The 20,186-nt window shown below is 37.6% G+C and overlaps 1 protein-coding gene across 2 annotated transcripts in view; it reads left to right on the forward strand.

The window, feature by feature from the left end:
- LOC134743025 (transcription cofactor vestigial-like protein 4) overlaps positions 1–15,928 on the forward strand; it is a 41,444-nt gene extending 25,516 nt beyond the window's left edge. Inside the window, exons 1-5 of one of the 2 annotated variants that reach the window (XM_063676294.1) lie at positions 5,780–5,978; positions 7,017–7,155; positions 8,283–8,419; positions 14,452–14,568; positions 14,882–15,928. In XM_063676294.1, the coding sequence (XP_063532364.1) occupies positions 5,840–5,978; positions 7,017–7,155; positions 8,283–8,419; positions 14,452–14,568; positions 14,882–15,324 (975 nt within the window). In that variant the 5' untranslated portion in view covers positions 5,780–5,839 and the 3' untranslated portion in view covers positions 15,325–15,928. Of the gene's footprint in view, positions 1–5,779; positions 5,979–7,016; positions 7,156–8,282; positions 8,420–14,451; positions 14,569–14,881 lie in introns of those variants that run through there. The other variant, XM_063676293.1, reaches the window with a different exon arrangement.
- The last annotated feature ends 4,258 nt before the right edge of the window (positions 15,929–20,186 follow it).

Here is a 20,186-nt window from a genome sequence, read left to right on the forward strand (position 1 = left end):
AGCGCCCTCTTGACAATGATCATATATTTTTGGTCAGGCTTTACTTAAAATACTTCTGAGCCATCAGAATTTAGGGCAAACCTTGGCTTTTCGGTGATACTTGGTAATTCGGTGATACCACGTTATTGTCTTACACAGCTCTCACCATGTGGAAATACAAGCTATAAAATCGATGGCAGCTATTAGTTTTGATGCTTGCAATCGGGTTGGCAGCGATTTAATTGCTTACATTTCACCAGTGTGAGCTTAGCGTAAGATAATAACGCAGTATCACCGAATTACCAAGTATCACCGAAAAGCCAAGGTTTGCCCTACATACTTGTAAGTATGTTATGAACTTATGAAATATTCTTGTACTGAAAAATGACTATTGCGCTCTCGACGATTTCTTAAATAAGTAAATAACACCTTGTGACGTCACATGTTTCGTTTTAACGTTTTTAGAGTAAGCTTACTACCCTATTATGTTATTTACTGGTTTCATGTCAGTTATTACCAGTTGGCAAGACCTCATGCTTTCAAACCTGCAATAAAAATGCTTTACTTACCTAAGTATACTGTTTTCTTCAAATTCAATTACATTTGTCTACAACATTCACATTCTAAAACTAACCTCGTGTGCTGTTGAAAACGAAATGTGCATTGGATTTTATTCAGAAACTATTTATTTTCAACATATCTGCGTCGCTTTTGCACACATGTAATTTCGGTCTAGAGTGAACGTGATGCACATACTCGTAAGTTAGGACTCCGATTCGATATACATAATAAGTGTATATCAATTTCTAAATATGCCCCTAGGTAATGTGCAGTGCAAGTATGCGGAATCTGCGACTTTAGCATACGCGTCATCGGCATTCCGCGAACGCAGATGTAAAAACAACGCTGGTATTTTAATTATACCCACGTTAAACTTAATTTATTCAAGATTTGCAAGATATAGCAATCGTTGTGAAATTTCTTTTGTTTATGATAAAATCTTCGTCACGTTGACTCGTATTTATTTAAAGGCGAGAGTAATCTACTAAACAGTTTTATCTTCACCGCCAGATCGATTACATTTTCCAAGATGAAAATTTCCCTTTCCGTCGTAAAATTATATTTTCCCTGATAACATTTGAGTTAAGTTTTATTATCACATAAAGTCGCCCTTTACATTATTCTGAGTGTATGTTCTTAATGTTAATAACAGAGAACCCACGAGAAATTCTACCCTCAAAGCCTGTTTTGACTTTTATTTCCGTCGTTATTTGCAGCCACCAAGGATACAAGGATATTCACAAAATACATATCTCTTCCTATGTTGCATAATAATCAGATCCTTAATTCCTTATCAACTATACGTAAACGGAGATCATATTGATATTGGTTGTCTGAGACGAAGCGCTCAGTAAGCGTGCATACACTGAAATCTTACATGTAAGATTCCAGCAATTCTCTACGGGCCAAGTGAAGGAAAGATAAGGCAAATTTATTCAACTTCCCTTATGTTTATCCGCGGCTTTTTCCTATGTTGCAGTGTGGTGAAACTAAAATCTAGTTATTTGGTATTATAGGTAAACAAGTCGGTAGGTATTCTTAACAATTATTCTAGTTATTTCTGATTTAATTTATAATCAACATTACTGTGAGGGTTCAGTCGTTTATAAAGATGTTTTAAGGTTCTGTATCCATTGGATTACAACACGGTCGAGGGTAGTGGTCTGCAGGGTTTTCGTCGAATATGCTAAGTGTACAGTACTGAATGGAATGACTTGCTCGATCTGCACAGGAGGCAATCGAACTTTGGTTAATCTATCCATCCCCATTTGTGCAGGATGACATAAAAACGCAAAAAATAATAGGCTTGTGCTTGGCTTACTCGTAGGTGCACAAAATCCAGCCACTGTTAAAATTTTACAACACGTAATTGTGCTCAAATTTTGTAAGTGTTCTGCGTGCAAATAATCATCCCCCGTAGCGATTAGGCGTTCGCAAATCGCAACGGATGCGCGCCCCGCGGCGGACTGGCTCACTGAATTACACATCCTCCATATATGCAACTATGTTTCAACTTCAACCAGTTATTTTAACATGAAAATACGCGAACAGAGCAATCTGAGACGCATTTATGGATAACAATATCATCTGTCCCACTAAAACCAATATACTGAATGCATATTTGTTAAAAAACACGAGTATTTTCCATGTGCATACTTTGTAGGGGTCTCCACACACACTTCCTAGAACTCGAAAACCTCTATTGATATCACACACATTCTTTTGTCGTCTATATTAGTTACATGATTCCAGCTTATAATTGTTTGTCAGCAACAGGACAGCAAGTAATTACTGGATAATGCCGCTACTTTTGGATCTGTATTTGCTATTGATTATTACTCGGCCTTGATTAACCACTTAAAACTTTGTAATTTATTGACACCCCGAAATATTTTGTAGTTAGCTACCATTATAGTACGTCTCTATTCAAACGCGAAATCTTCTTGGTGTCAATCTACCACATTTATTATTTTAAAGGATAAGCCTAGCAGGGTCTAACCAGGGTATTACAGGCCAGGCCTTGTATGCTTAAGGTTACCCCCATAGGTTCGTGTTCTTCTCTCACTCTCATTGAGAGTAAGGCCAGGATTACACTCGTAAGTTTTACTTACGTAAGTAGGGACAAAGCTATTTGCTAGAATGAGATAACGATATTCATATCTCATTCTGTAGTATAGCTGTGTCCCTACTTACGTAAGTAAAACTTATTACAAGTGTAATCCTGGCCTCACAAACATAATTGATTTAAAAAATAAGTTTTTATACGTGTGTAATATGAAACATACTGACCGCAAACGAGATAATCTGCTTCATTTACAAGTACACTATTACTTAGTAGTTACATTTCTCATTCTACTTGACATAATGAGTTTCGTCCTACGGCTGTAGTCTCGCTTCGCTCCGGTCCAATGGCGCCGAACCAACAAAAGAGCAAAAAAAAAAAGAAATTGGGAAAAATAACGCCCAACCCTTTAATTACAGTCCGCTGAGCGAGGTTCCTCTGGATCTTATCTTTTAGCCTGTTTTATAAGTTGTGTTAAATGGTTTTACTTGTATTGGAACAGGTCAACAATATTAAAAGTGGATATGTCCTATGAATGTCAGTTTGAGAGCTAAGTGTTGTTATTTTAAAGCAGTTTATTATTTCAAATATGTGTGACACAGATCATACGCCGATAATATGTTTGAGAACGCAATTAGAACTCCAGATTGACATGCCTACGTGTACATATTTTGAACTTGATGTGACGTTCCCGCTTAGGTTTCCTAATTTTAATGTGGATTTTTTTCTAAACCACTCATCAATCAGCTGATCAAATAATAGTATGTAGTAATTATCTGTTCTAGCTTTCAAATCTCGTACACTTTGAATGCAAGTACTACAATAAATACGTAAAGATAAAACAACAAGCATTCTCATCGTAAAAGTCACGCCTTACGGCCTTACCACACGCGTAAGTTGCAATTTTTTCCCAAATACAAATACTGTTTTATAGAAGTATACTCTAGACATAAACTACTACTTTATATAGACTACTCTAGACATAGAGTGCTTGTTGCTAGGCCTATTTGAATAAAGAATATTTTGACTCTTGACTCTCTTGACTCTTATGAGTAGGTATTTCGTCACATTTTTATACGTAGAATGTCTAAAAAGTAGGTACAGGAATATTGTTTAATGTTTTGGCGGAACCTTTTGTCCCGAGGCCACAATTCCCTAACTTTTAATTAAGGAAGTTTCGTCATTAGCATCTTCAGATATAGAACTCATTACATTTTATACAATAACCACTTTGCTAACTATACTACTACGCTATATGTACAGTCAGAAAAACAATTAGCTTAGCCCTCTGCGTACAAATATGTAAGCAGAGGTGCTAAGCTGCTGCTAGTTTTGCTGACTGGTCCTACCACCTCTATTGAAGTTAGATAGAAATTCACATAATTCCAACTCAAGAAAAATTTACTGTCCATGTCTATTTCCTTATATTTATTTACTATTTAAACTTGATACTTCTTATGGAAATTTCTGTACAAAGTGACTCGTTTTCATTGCTCGTGGGTGTAACTTAATTACGCCGTAATTTTTTAATTTCTGAATACAAATAAGAGTTTTGCGTACCCAGCTTTCGTAGTGCTTTCTAAAAAATAATAGGAAAAAAAAAACAATCTACCACATGCAATTAAAGTAGAAACATTAAACCATGAAACCGCTTTATTACAGTCTGTCCCTAAATTTCTAATTTATCTCTGCAAATCCCTTCGGCACCTAATGAAGAGCGGCGCCAAAGCTTACCTGTCGGCGAGCCTTTGCCTCTATTAGACAATAAAAAACTAATGCCTATACAGTGCAGCATCCCAGTAACTTCTCACAGTTTCTTACTTCCCCTCTCCCGCTCGGCCTTAGAATAAAACAACCTTCCAAGGATACAACCACCGTAATTTAAGACCCGGCTTACCTCAGTGTTTGCGAATCAATTTGGACTCTCCTGAGTAAAGAATAGAATTGGATTTGTTTGGCTAAGAATGCACTGCACTTTATTGATTTCGCAAGCGATTTTAGACTCTATTTCCGGTCTGCACGGTTTGATTTAAAAGTCGATTTTATGGCTGGAGGTAGTAGCAAGGTGAAGGAAGGTAGAAGTGTAAAGGGGGTTCATTAATCCCCGCGCCCTGCGCTCACGCACTTTCATGAATGGACCGAACAGGTTGATGTATTCCAAACACAGGGTGGTTCAATTAGTGATGTAGTTAAAATTTGTACCATGTTTTAACCTAAACCTAATTAATGGCCTTTATAGAACAATAGCACATAAATTTGAATAGACAATCGTGTTATTGTATCTCAACCTCCTTAATTATACATTCAAAAGAAATCCAGGTCGATCGGCGAGAAAAACAAAATCGAATTACCACCTACCAACAAAAATGTTTTATGCAAAATTGGCGCTTTACTGACTTAAAATGTGTGTTTTCATCAATTCCTTTGTGCCTTGGAGATGAGTCGTAAAACACAATCACATTCGTGACATAAAAACTGAATTGACCGAAACACAATGGGTACATTTATTATTATTATACAACGTCGAAAGTTATTGTAACGCATACAAGGTGATCTCAATTTGTCTTCGTCTTCGGTATTGATACCTCATAGTACATTTATATCGTTTTGAGCCCTGGCTTAGTACATTACGCTACGTAAAGTATTTTGATATTTTCTCATCCAATGTCTTTTTTTTCTGTGTACTCTTTCTAACCCAAGAGATCAGATAATTCGTAACTGGTATCATTAATTTGCTTTGCAAAATGCTTTTAGTGAATAGTTTTCCATCTCTTGTAAATATTTTCCTTCTATTTTCTTCTGAATCCCGAAATCCTTATCATTTGTCAGCCTGTCAAGTTTAAGGTTCATATCGGTATCAACAACTGGTGGTCGCCTGTGAGTGAACGTCCTGTATGCGAGGGTTCGAAGGAAGCGCCGCAACGTCCGGCCGCGTGGATGTAGCGTGATGCTCTTTTTGCTTTTCGGTTTGTTTTTTGTTCATCTCATTTATTTATTCCGATGTAATCTCTTCCAGCTCGTTTTTTGTTCAGTCGGCCTTCAGTGTTACCTGTGCCGGGACGCCAATGTCTTGTCTATCGGTTCGCTCCCCATTGCCTTTGGATAATCAGTGTTTTTGCCAATTCAATCTCATTACCTGGTGTGAAAGTGCTTTTAGTGCTCCATTTTCAAGAATATGTTCTTGTGGTTCAGCATTAGGTGCACTAGTGTTTGATTGTGTGTTGCCTGCGGGCTGTGATGATGGAATCGCTGGATTACCTCCTGCTTCTTGCTCGGACTTCGTTGCACAACCTTGATCTTCTACAAATGGAACCTCCTGATTCACCCAAGTTTAATCTGCCTCTGTGGCAGCCGTGGGTAGCATCTCCTCAAAAAGGTATAATCTTAAATCTATTCCAAAGAACATAACAATTTTCTATTTTAACTGTGTAGTTGACTAGCAGAGAAGACCTCAATATTTTGTGTCTTTGCTCATATGAAAAATATAAGTTTTAATCTGCCTTTTATAATTATTTATGTGCAATATGCTCAACAATGAATAAAACGATATTTTGCTATGGTCTTTTACGTCGTACTCGTATGATCATTAAATATTAGGAGCACCTCAATATTTTGGCGCTATTGTGATTCATAATTATTTAGATAATTAACAAAGCGGGTAGTTATGTGGCGCCAACCACGCTCCTTAATGAGTTCGTCTCTATAAAGTTACTGTCTATCTAAATCAGAGTTGATGAGAATAAGATTGGACCGGATTCCAATTAAAAGTTTGGGCTCAGTTTACACAACAGGACTGGGGCTTCCTCCTATACTCGCTTTCACACTCGTGTTATTCCGTCTTTGTGTTATTGTAATTCTTATAACAAACTACAGGGTGACTAAAAAGTAAGTGCATTCCCGTTGCCAGGCAGGTTTTGCGATTATACTGAGCAACTTTTACTATGGGACCAACCACGAAATCTTGAAAAAAAAATTACCCTCCCATAGAAAATGGACCAGCCAAAATGTATGAAACAGTCAAAATTTTTTTCGCGATTTCGGGGTTGGTCCCATTGTAAAAGTTGCTCAGTATAATCCCAAAACCTCCCTGGCAACGTGAATGCACTTATATTTTAGCCACCGTGTATATGTCGGCGGCAGATTGTAAAATCGGGCATATCGAGATATTCCTAGGCATATCATGAAACGCCGCCATTTCATGTTCTGACTAAGATTAGCCCAGGCATATCACGATCTGCCTAATAAAACAGGCGGCAAATCGATCAGACCAATGCAGTCGTTGATATTCCTAGCTTCATACCGGGCGCATCGTAAAATAACTCAACGATCCAAAGATTTATAGGCTAGTGAACTACCAATAACTGACCAGTGACCACAGATTGTCAGGTTCTAATAGCTCTTTGTATTGTTACAGAAACTCCAAGCACAGCTTCGAGCGGCGAGTCGGAGGGTGATCGGACACTGTCGCCAGAGACGACGCGTGCTCAGCCGAAGGAGCTCACGGGCAAGTGGAGGCGTGAGCGCCGGACCAGGCAGCCCGACTACAGGCCCAGGTTAGTACACGCCACTGTTGTTTACACCAGGATGTTAGACAAGAAGAAGAAAATACCCCAGAGGCTAACTTTTTAAAATCTTTGCTTGGGATGTTGCAGCTCCTCAGGATCATTTATTACGTAATTTCGTAAGGATAATTCTGATAATTTTTACCCTGCCAACATGTAAATGGCGAATGATGGTGGTGATTTTGACACCTTATTAAATATTCACAGTAGGCAGTCTAATCTTTTACGAAAGTGCGTGCGCATGGTGGCAGGGTAAAAATTACCAGAATTATCCTAATAAATAGTAGTGCTACTATTAGAGCAAAGAACCAAAAGATATTACTTAACCATTTCTTTCACGGCACTAATAGCTCAAGAAGGCTATTATATTATTTCCCTAGCTTTTATTCATAAGTTAATTGACCTAACCACTTGGCATCAAATGTGCATACTGTAACATTATCCAAGCTACATGCAACTAAACACCCTAGAGTATTAGATTAGACTTAGACCTTCAACTTTCACTTGCTTTCCACTCAGGTATTAATATGGAAATGGTGCTCCTGTGTTTTCTTATGAATTTATTAGAATCGTTTTTCTCACCTTTCCTCGGCATTGTGTAGGCGATGTCAGGTGAAATTGAATTTTTGATTTAAACTGAGTTTTACGGAGTGCCCCAGGGCACAGACGTGGGGATCTGATGTTACTCGCTGTTGTTACTTTTTCTTGCTGATATATTTTATCTAAATATTCTACGTGGGTTAAATTCTCTTAAAATATTTATTGTAGGTTTTAGATCCTACTTGTTTATTACCGAGGCGTGTCTTTTTCTTTAATGACATTTATATTAAAGTGCCAAGTGTAGGTAGGTGCCTTGGCTATCTAACATCGGAATAGGGGACTATTTTTCGTGCGAGCTATGTAACTGTGTGCCGACATTAGTTATCAACTCTACCAAATGGAATTCTGGATCATCAATGATTCATTATAAACCTATTTATATGTAAAAAAATACAACTAATACAGTAAATCAAATTTCAAGAATCTCCTACATTTTCATACGCTTCTTGGTGGTCCAACATTTTATTTCGTAAAAAACATATCATATATAAGTCTAAAACATAAATCTAAATTTCCAGAGAAAACGGCAAGATGGCGCTGCGCTCGCAGTCGTTCAACGAGCGGCGGAGCGGTCCCGCGCTGGCGCGGGCGCCTCACAGCGACGGCGAATTGGATGACGAGGACGCGCCCGCCAACCTGACTACTAATGGGAAAGGTAAGACTTTTATTTTTATGTATTCCATAAATCCAATATCGTTCAATCCTTAAATCGGGTTGGTTTTGTATAGACACCTTGAAACTTAGGTATAGCTCGCTCATAATTTAGACACTTTTTCTCGTGGTTGCAACCACCTTGATGCTGATGCATTTTTGTTTTGTCCCTATTGTTGACTGGTAGAGAATGCCTATTAGCCTTTAGTCTGCCTGTTGTACTTCTATTATGTGCAATGAAGTTTAAAATAAATAAATATAGGCCTAGTTGGCGCTGAATTTGTAGTAATTAATAAGCGAAGCGGTTGCATACGATGTCGAACTGATGAACGATGACAAACGTAGGCACAAGGTTAAGCAAAGGTTTTTCACTTTTCACTTTATTGCAATGCAGTAAGGTGAAAAAGTGGATACATCTCTTTGTAGTCGACTATACTATAGGTACTAGGCGACGATATACCTACATTCTACATACGACCTAAATAGATAAATACATAACTTACATACATCGAAAACACCCAAGACTCAGGTACAAATATTCGACCTCATCACACAAATAAATGCCCTTACCGGGATTCGAACCCGGGACCATCGGTTTCACAGGCAGGGTCACTACCCACTAGGCCAGAGGCCAGACAGGTCGTCAAAACTCAAAATCAAATCAAAGATCACACTGTGTAATAAAAAAACTGCCAATAATTCCATACTAATATTATAAATGCGAAAGTCTGTCTGTCTGTCTGTCTGTGTGGTACTTCTTCACGCTTAAACCGCTGAACCGATTTAGTTGAAATTTGGCATAAAGATAGTTTGAGTCCCGGGGAAGGACATAGGATAGCTTTTATGTCGGATATCATCCCTAAAGAGAGTGAAAAGACGGGTTAAATTGCCTGATAATTGATGTCAAACAATTAAGCTTATGCTCAAATTGAATGATTGCTATTACAATTTATCCAGGCGCTATAGCTCTAGCTGCTGTCATGTCACCGATTCCACGCAGACGAAGTCGCGGGCAAAAGCTAATAATTTATAATTACAATGACGCTTTCAAGCTGACCGAGTATGATAGTGGTATGAGTATAAGTATATATAAACGCCCTCCGATAATCCGGCTTAGAAAAATACTACACGGGTCGCTTTTTACCCCAATATACTTACCCACACTTATTCACAACGAATTGTATTATTCAAACTGTAATACATCATTTATAACGTAAAGATACAAACAATTAGAATCCCTATCTATTATTATTCACAACGGTGGGACTTAACCGCTTAAAATAGGTTTTAAATTTACCTCCGACGTTTCGAGGAGGTGCGAGAAGGATAATGATTGATCTGATCTATTGTTGCAGTATAGCGAATTGGGTCTATATCGGGTTGCATTAGGTCTATATTGCATTGATTGTCCTAATGTAATGTTACGCATAAAACTCATTTCGCATAATTGTTATTGTGCTGGAACTATTAACATTTCTGAAAAGTTATAAAACAAACCTAACCCAACCTACCCTGATCTACACAACCTATACAAAATATTTACGAAAATACTTTCTGTTTCAGCACAATAACATTATGCGAAAAGAATTTTATGCGTAACATTACATTAGGACAATCAACTATTATGCGACGAGATAGGCACCGTATTAGCGAATTATGTATAAAGTATAATCTACGCTTCATGGAAACCTTCGCTCAGAATTGTAGGTATATTGAGTTCTTAGAATTGAGTATTCTATTGATGTTGCGAACCGATTATTATCGCATGTAATAGGTATGTTATTTGAAAAACACGCTCCACTTATACATCATCATCATTATTGGCATTTACGTCTTTACCAGACGAATTATGCAGTGACGGTCACTTAAAAATAGGTAGGTTTTTAATTAGGTAAATCATCTTACGGTCTGTGCGGAAAGAGGTCGGAGAATGTATTGGATCCCTTACATTTCACGACTATTCCGTTTTCCCACAGACTTTATTTGTGTGCTTTATACCCTGAGCCTACTGGCGACGTGCCTAACAGCAGTACCGCCTAACGTTAAGAGTTTTTGGAGACTTGTCAAATACATAATACCTAAAATTAGTTTCATTTCTTATTTGCTACTTTGAGAATGTGTTTTTGTGAATAAAAAAGCGCTATTGTGCTAATTTATACAATCAGGTGCAGAGAGTTCTGACATCCATTGCATTGATCATTGTAAACCATAAAAAAAGGTATACAAGCATCTGATTGTTCACATTACCTACTCTTTCTGATTCTGGATACTACTATTATAGACACTAATTCCCTTATTCATAAACTCGCTACAACCCTCAATTGGCTAAAAAATCGATTATCTTAATCTGACAATATGACGTAGGTATATGTTATTTTAAGGGTCCCCGGCAAGCTCGGTTCTCCATACAAACGTAGTTACGCTCTCTTTTTAAAAAGAGTAGCTAGTTTGCTCTGAAACTTTGTACTTACAATAGGGCAAGGTATATCTATGTCTGTAATCAGTTTATGTAACTTCAGATACCATAGTTAAATAAATACAGCTAATTTAAGTTTCTCATGCAAAACTTGTTTTTGCTCTAATTCGTTTGTATTATAAACTGGAGCTATATAAACTAATTACAGACCTTTTTTTTTATGAAATAGGAGGCAAACGAGCAGACGGATCACCTGATGGTAAGCGATTACCGCCGCCCATGGACACCCGCAACACCAGAGGGGTTGTAAGTGCGTTGCCGGCATTTAAGATGGGAATACGCTCTTTTTTGAAGGTTTGAAGGTCATATCGGTCCGGAAATACCGCAGGCGACAGTTCATTCCACAGTTTAGCTGTGCGAGGCAGGAAGTTTCTAGAGAAACGCACAGTTGAGGACTGCCAACCATCTAAGTGGTGAGGAGACCTATTTATACCTCATGTCATTGTATATACAAAGTTTTATTACAATCCAACCCGTAGTTTTAAAATGAGAACGAAACTCCGTTTGTATGGGAAGGTGAAATTCGGCCGAGCTTGTCGGGGACTCTTAAGAAAGAGATAAAACATAAATGAAATAATTGAGGTTTGTAGCGAGTTTATAAATAAGAGAGTTACAGTTGTAAGTAGTGCATAATTGTTTGCCATCGTGTTTTCACGGAAACGCACGAACGAACGCACGTGAACGTGTGTGTCTATTTCAGTCAGTCTAAGTACTGAGGTTGACAGAAGTAACATGACAAATACGAACGTTTCCGAGAAAATAGGATGGCGAACAATTGTGCACTACATCTGTAAACATTAAATTAAAACTATAACTATTTGATTATTCATAAGGTTAATTTCATTACGTAAAACCCCGTTGAAATTGCCGAAATAAAATCAAACGAAGACACATTAAACGAGTCGCACGTGTAAACGACCCATTTTTCACTACTAAATAGCCTAAATAGGATTATAATACAATTTGCTCATCAAATTTAACAGTGTTCATAAAACCCTTAATTACAAGTAAATTAACTCTTCTTGATTGCCCCGAGGAAGGAGTAATAAAGGTACTTAGTAGCATTCTTGGGATGTTCTTAAAAAGCCGCCATTTTAATTTATAGACCATTCATTTACATATTTCAAACCACAAGTATAATAATTATTCCTATAAATTAACTGAATATTGATTATAGGTAGGAAGACACGAAGAATGCGGATGTACCTATGATAGAAACCTCTTTTCCGATTCGCTATTAAATTAAAAGTTACCTATATGAAATCAATAGACTTATTCATGAAACAGACAATATTTATATTTAGTCATCTTTAGCGCTAAATATAGAAAATACTAATAATGAAAACTATTAATTAACGTGTGCATTGCAAAATTAGCAAGACAATAATTAGAATTAAAATTAATTCAGATGTAAATATTATTTTATTGTATATTTGCATGTACAAGTACACAGGTACAGGTACAAGGTATACACCTATAGCAAATATTATTTGACTGACTAACGTACCTACTAAACCTACTTATATCTGTTCTAATTCTGGGCATTTTTATTGACTTGTCCATACACCAACCTTATAAACAAAAAAAATTGTTATTTAATAACCTAAATAAATAAAACATTATTAGACAGAACTGTGTCCATTAGAATTTATGTATTCTCTTCAACACTCGCCCGGATAAATAATAGTTTCCGCAGAAAACATACCAAACAGTCTTTCTACTTGTCCCTTCCAGCCACATTCTCTAAATTTAATTACGTTGGGCGTTTGTAACCCACCTCGGAGGAACGTCTTGGTTACACGCGCACCATGCTGAAAAGGATCTCAGATTACATGCATAAAATAGTTGTTGTCAAGTTTTGCGTCAGATCTTCTAGATGAAATAGCTGAAAGATGTTATTAAAGGACCGCTTTATAATATTTTAGGAATGTGGAATAAAATATTGTGCATTCTTAAATATGATAGTGGAAAAAGTACGTTGATGGTAAGGGGCTATCGTGACTTGTGACTATATAGCAAATACAAGACCATAAGTATCGTAACTCCTTGCGGATCTTTAAAGATTAGTAGATATATAGGTATGTAGAGATGAAGGTAGATGAACGGGCCAATTCGAACAATGATCTAGGTATCAACGAGATATCCACTAGATATGAAACAGAAACGTTAACGAGATATTATTTAAGAAAGTCATGTCAAATTTGTCATTTCCGCGATTCCGAATGTCCTCTTGAACGATCTCTTTAAGATTTGCTTAAGATATTACTTAGACATCCAATGGATATCTAATGGATATCCCAAAACGCCACAATAATTGTAGCGTGAAATGACAATTGGTTTCTCGAATCGAGAACTAAACTATAACGTATCTATTAGATCTCGTATTGTTCTCGTATGTTGTAATTATCACGTTGTTCGAATTGACCGGGTAGTGTAGGGACCCCCGGCTGGAAACAGACGGCCTGTCGATCGCTTATTGCATTCATTTAGCCCATTTCCCTCCCCCAAAATTAGTATGTAAGGGTTGGCTACTACGTACACACAGCTGCAAAAGTGCATACCTACTTTATGAATAAAGTTCATTCATAACGTGGGTATGCACTTTTGCAGCTTGTACATTTTAATACTTTACGAAACAATATAATTTACGATTATTAAGTTGTTTTCTAATTGAAATTGCTCTAAGTTGAAGCTTAGGAAAACACAAACTAGGTACTGAATCAACGAACACCAATAAATTCTGTATGAATGTCACAAATACTCACTTAGTTTATTTTGGCAACGGTTGCTAGCACGAGGTGATCGCCACTTGTTGCTGAATCAAAGAACTGGAAAACTCCCCCTAGTTATAGGAAAATAGGCGTCTGATTGGTTTTCGCACGTTGCTCGAATAACAATCGGTAATGGACATTCTTCGTAATCTTAGCGTGAGAAGTAAATAAAGTTGTAAACATGTACCAAAAGGGTCTTATCGGTCAGTGCAAAGTAAATATTTGCTGTTGATAATTCAGATTGAATTAAAATGCACTCATGAAATTAAAGAAGGTTCCTAATTAAAAACTGCAATATTAGGTACTCCAGGACTTACAAGATTAGAGACTAGGCAAAATAATACTTTAACTGTAAACAGTTGTATTACCTGAAGGTAAATACCTAATGATGACCTTAGTAAGTTCTTTTTATACAACTAACGAAGTGACTTTGACCTTTTGCCTGAAAACGCTGCATTTATCGTCTCCTTTTACGTCATCATCTTTCAGTTGTAAACATTTTTATGGGCTTAATTACTTTCTATCGGCACAGAATAAGTAATAGTATTATCATACAGAACGGCCACGCACCGCCCCGCACCGACTCGAATTACCTCGCCCCGCGACAGAAATCGGGCGGACTTCTGGCGTGCTCTCAGTACTATTTTTAAGCAACTTACTCACACTACGACGCATGACGCGTGTACGGACATGCCGTTTACACATAGAAACGCGAGTGATTTTTGATGTATGTAGTGTCCGCCCTGTGCTATCGGTAAAGTATACTAAACAACTCCTTTTCGCCCACAGCGCCCCCCGAATACCCGGGCAAGCACGAGGCCCCTATTGACATGCGGCTGCGTTCGCGGGCCGCGCCGCCGCCCTACAACCGGCCCTCCGTCATCACCAAGAGCGACACGCCGCCTGGTAATATATCTACTTTTAAACATACACCCAATTAGAAATTACCACGATGTTTATTACGACAAAATTTTCTGACTGAATATACATATTTGCATAAGCAATTTAGTGTCGATGCGACCAATTTATTCCGATATTAATATTTTTTACATTATTATGAGCGGCCGTAGCGGACCTAACTGCGGCTCTTTACAAATTTTATTGACCGATGTTTGACGGTGTTTAAAAAAGGGGAGAACTGTAAATGTTACATTCATCTAATTTATTTGCTTATTGTCTTGTCTGTCATTTTTGTTATAAGTTTGTGTTCTTTCCCCAGGTTCAATGTCTATGTGCGACCCGGTAATCGACGAACACTTCAGACGGTCGCTCGGCGACGACTACATGAGCCTGTTCAAGAAGAACACCGAGAACAGCCAGCCCGGCCCCAAGCCCAACACCAAGGACCGCGCCAGCAGCCCCATCCAGTTCAAACCCGAGGAGCCGCCCAAACCCGCCAAAATCATCGCCATGGAGGTCGACGACGCCTCTCTCTCCGTCGATGACCACTTCGCCAAGGCCCTAGGCGACACATGGAGGCAAATACAAACCTCCAGATTAAGGGAAACAGAGAAAACCCAAGCCAAAGGCGGCGTCGACGACCACTTTAGCAAAGCGCTCGGCGACACGTGGAAGAAAATACAGAACCCCAAACTCAATCTCGACGACGAGAAGAAAGATCAAACGACGAAAATTATTTCGAGGAGCGGCGTCGTTATATAATAGCGTCGTTGCGGCCTGGCGGTTCAGTTAACGACTCGGTCTTTACGAGTCATTTCATGATACTAACTCGAGTATCAATAAATTCCCACTTGTTTAATGTTAAGCTATTTACCGTGAGCGCGGTGGCTCGTAACGTTTACGTTCGACGTCCGAATCCATGACAATCTGTTACCTATTAGGCTTTGGGAAGTATTTTTTTAAAGTTATTTAGTCAATTAGTAGTCAGTCACCAGTTACACTAAATAAGTTATTACCTCAATATAAACGCTTCTGCACGATTCACTGTACTTAGGATTAAGTGTTGTAAATATTAGTCACCTACTATGTTTTAAGCTTTAGCGTTCGGTGGGGTAAAGGTGTCTTGTGTAACTATTCTTATAACTGTAATGTTCCTCATATTATAAGTTAGATTTCAGTGGACTCTTATTCGAATAAGCGACAATGAAGTACCCATCGAAATTGAATGTCAGTACCTACTATGTGTAAATAAGGATAGGATATATTTATAGCTAAACATTTCATTGTTTTCTGATTGTGTTATGAGCGTACATAGTACATAATACATAATAACAACTACAAAATTAGATAGGGCTAAATCAATGGAATACAATGGGTTCCTATGGGTTGGGTGGGTGGGATGTCTGTTGTATCGGAAGTTTCCGATTCTGCTTAAAGTAAAACATAAATTTTATTTAATAACGAGAACTGAGAATAAACTGGATTTACAGTTTGTAAAAAAACGTCATTTGGAACAAATTAATTTAGTTTTGTAGCGTGAAATTGTCTAATTCAGTTAAAAACTTTCTTAACCCTTAAAATAATACATTAAAAGCGATAAGTAAGTATTTGTGGCATTGTAAGGTTGAAACCATTTACACCAAAGCCAAATTATTAAAAGTTTGTAGTTGTATGCTCTTATGCCAAGGGTATGTCCGTGCAACGTCAAACAAAAATTTAAAATTATTGTGTGGTTTATGGTGGCTTCGCTTATCGCTTGATAATTGCGAGATACAACGAAGCGTACCTACATATATGTGTAGAAAATTCTACACATATATGTAGTCTATACTAATTGGCTTAACAATGTGTAAATGTTTTATATATTTTATCACGTGATAAACGCAACCATTATAGGCCTTGCCACAGTAAACACGCACCAATATTTTTCTCCGTTTATTTCGAAATAGATAAGATGACAAGTACCACATAATAACCATTTAGGTATAATTTAAACGTCGAGTTGTAATTAGTTATACCTATCATTAAAGTCTTAAGACGTCACGTGAAACCTTAAGAGGCTTATAAATGTTTCTGCTTACAATTTATACAAAATAACTTATTTACGGTAAAAACAACGAAGGAAACGAAGCTTCAGTTGAAACATCGTTTAAATATATTAGTATTGGCATTGATCATAATTCGGGCCAATTGATGTAAACGATACGTGAATAAAAAGAACTGGCTGTTATGAAAGGGTTGCGATGTGTCTCATAAGGGGTCGGAGTTTCCATGGCACCGTGAAACGTTGGTGAGATATGGCTTCTGGAAAAAAAGCCACTCCATATATTGAGATAGTAATAGAAACTAATGATTTCCAATAGAAAATCATAATTATACATACCTGTATTATACCAACATGAAGGGCATACAACATAATTCAAAGAATTAGCATGATGTAATTCTTAAATAGATTATTTATTTAATAACCGTTTGACCTCCCATTTTTTTAAATACAGGGTGGGCCAGTGATAAATGCATTAATTTTTTTTAAGAAATAATCAATTTTTATGTTTTTAAATAAAAATTATAATTATAATTTGGGATAAAGAAATAAATTTTACGTTTTAAAAATTAAATCATCAAGATGTCGTCCGTAGCGGTTGCGGCACTCTTCCAGTCTTGCTTGTAAATTTTGAAAGACTTTCGTGTTAAGAGATTTCCTGGCTCCGAAACTTCACGAATCGTCGTTCACGAATTCACATGGTTTCAGCAAGACGGGGCCACCTGCCATACAAGTAACGTGACCCTGGAAGTTTTGCGTGAAATGTTTCCTCAAAAATTGATATCGAGGCGAGGTGACATTGCTTGGCCTCCCAGGAGCCCTGACTTAACTTCGGCAGACTTCTTTTTGTGGGGTTACTTGAAGAGTAAAGTGTACTCCAATTATCCGACAACCACAGCAGAATTAAAGGAGAATATTCGTCAAGAAATCCAATGAATATCTCCGCAACTTCTAACGAAAGTCTTTCAAAATTTACAAGCAAGACTGGAAGAGTGCCGCAACCGCTACGGACGACATCGTAATGATTTAATTTTTAAAACGTAAAATTTATTTCTTTATCCTAAATTCTAATTATAATTTTTATTTAAAAACATAAAAATTGATTATTTCGAAAAAAAAATTAAATGCATTTATCACTGGCCGATCCTGTAGTTCATTAGTGAATAAAACATTTATTGTGCTTTGAAATATTCTTGCAGAGTTATTTATTAAAGAATGTATATGTTACTTTTGACTTGTATACACGTCATGGTGCCCGGACGGTTTTTCGTGCCCATGTATTGACGTCCTGGTCGGTCAAATGGTTAACATCATCGGTTCATAAATTTTAAGTGTCACTCTTATATTAAATTAATAATTTTATATAATTTATATTTAGGCACATTATCCTATCCTATCGTATCATATCATAATATAGGCACCATATCTCTCTAATTTCGTGCGGTGGTATGAAAACTCCGATCCGGTTCTAATAATAATATTTTTTGTAAATAATAATTACTATTTATGCACTTATATTGTAAGATGTCGTTGAAAATACGCAAATACACAATAAGCCTGAAGTAAAGTGTTTTATTACTTTTCCTTGGATATAATGGGAGTTGTGGAACTTAGAAAGCTTTACTTAATGGCCACAGAGAGAACACTTGTCTACATAATGGTGCAAAAACAAGACGAGGCATTTTGAGCACTGATATTTTTATGCTGTGCATATGGGTGATCCAACTTATTTTTATATACCTGGTTACCATGGTTGCGTCGCCTGGGCCACACTTTAATATAATAATTATTGGAATGTGACAATCCATATCAAAAGGGACCTTATGGCGGTCGACGCTTTACGCCATTAGTGCGCAACTACGCGAGCGCCGTAAGCGTAGACCGCCATAAGGTCCCTTTTGATATGGATTGGTAATTTTAAGATCATTTCTTAATCCTGTAAGAAGTATGTCTTAGAGCATTTTGCCAAACAATCAAGAACAACAGCATAAAACAAGTTGATTATTTTGATTAACCCAAACATGAGAGCGTTGACTTGATAATTCTGAGTCTATTCTGGGTAGTCTATACAAGGGAAGCATTGCTTTACTTAACGGCTTAACTTAGTTTTGCCGCGTATTATGCGGGCGCTGACTTCCGGGAAAAGAAACTTCCCTTTCCCTTAGGGCCACTTGCACCATCCCACTAATCCGGGGTTAACCGGTTAAACCGCTAACCCAATGTCAAATTGTACTGGTAACCATGGTAACTCCAGGTTTAACCGGTTAACCCCGGGTTAGTGGGATAGTGCAAGTGGTGCCTAAAGGCTAGCTTGAGGGCAAAAGGGATAAAACATTTTTAAACTGCGCGCTGCTCTCCCCAAATCATCATATTACAAGCATCAAGCATCATCATCTTCCTCGCGTTATCCCGGCATTTTGCCACGGCTCATGGGAACCTGGGGTTTGCTTGACAACTTATCGTAAGAATTGGCGTAGGCACTAGTTTTTACAAAAGCGACTGCCATGTGACCTTCCAACCCAGAGGGGAACCTAGGCCTTATTGAGATTAGTCCGGTTTCCTCACGATGTTTTCCTTCACCGAAAAGCGACTGGTAAATATCAAATGATATTTCGTACATAAGTTCCGATAAGCTCATTGGTACGAGCCGGGGTTTGAACCCGCGTCCTCCGGATTGAAAGTCGTACGCTCTTACCGCTAGGCCACCATCACTGCCTAAATTATCATATTACGAGCGACGAGCAAAATTCATCATCAATTCATTCAGGAAAAACCTGCGCTATGGCCATATTAGAACATTTGTTTCCGTCGCAAGTTACGTGCGGCACGACATGTCTTTTGTTCCTTTCTATTTTCTTGTCTTTACGCCCCCTATTAAACAGTCTTATCAGTTCCATGGAAATAGAGTCAGGCTAACTTTGCAGCGTGTTTGATAGAACAGTGTGCGAGTGTTACCTATTTTAAACATCATATTTGAAAACTCCAGTCCGGTATTAAGTACCGTAAGTACTTACTGAACAGGCAGACCCAGCAGTGCGTTCGAGCGAAGTGTAGCTATACGAGTTTACTCGACCGTTCCCCAATTCAAAATAAAAGTTTAAAGAAATATATCAGACTTACTGAGGAAAATACTCCATCCGGACGTTTTGAAACCTGCGAAGTCTCGTAGTCACGCGATACAGGTGGCAGTACTAAATGTACTAATAAATATTTCTTATACTTATTCATACATTCACACTGAATTGTTCTAATAAAAATACGGTTTAATTCAAAGTATGAATTTATACCTGCTCCCTGCTGACCACCAGCTCACGGGGTGATCGTAGGCAATGGTGGTCAACGTGGTTGCCGGACAAAAACAATATTCCTTTACCTGCGTAACACAGGCTGCGTACGTAGGTTCGTTAGTTTTTTTTTTATCTCTCAGAGCGAAAAATAGTTGAAAAACCTATCCTGGAACCCTATCCTGGTATCCTGGAAGTTCAAAATAAACTTATGATTTATTTAAATGGAGAATCATAATAAAATAGGTTGAGTGAAAACTGAATATGTATAGTAATTTTATAAGTTATGTGACCTT

This window comes from Cydia strobilella, chromosome 7 (genome assembly GCF_947568885.1).
Source record: "Cydia strobilella chromosome 7, ilCydStro3.1, whole genome shotgun sequence".
Classification (NCBI taxonomy): domain Eukaryota; kingdom Metazoa; phylum Arthropoda; class Insecta; order Lepidoptera; family Tortricidae; genus Cydia; species Cydia strobilella.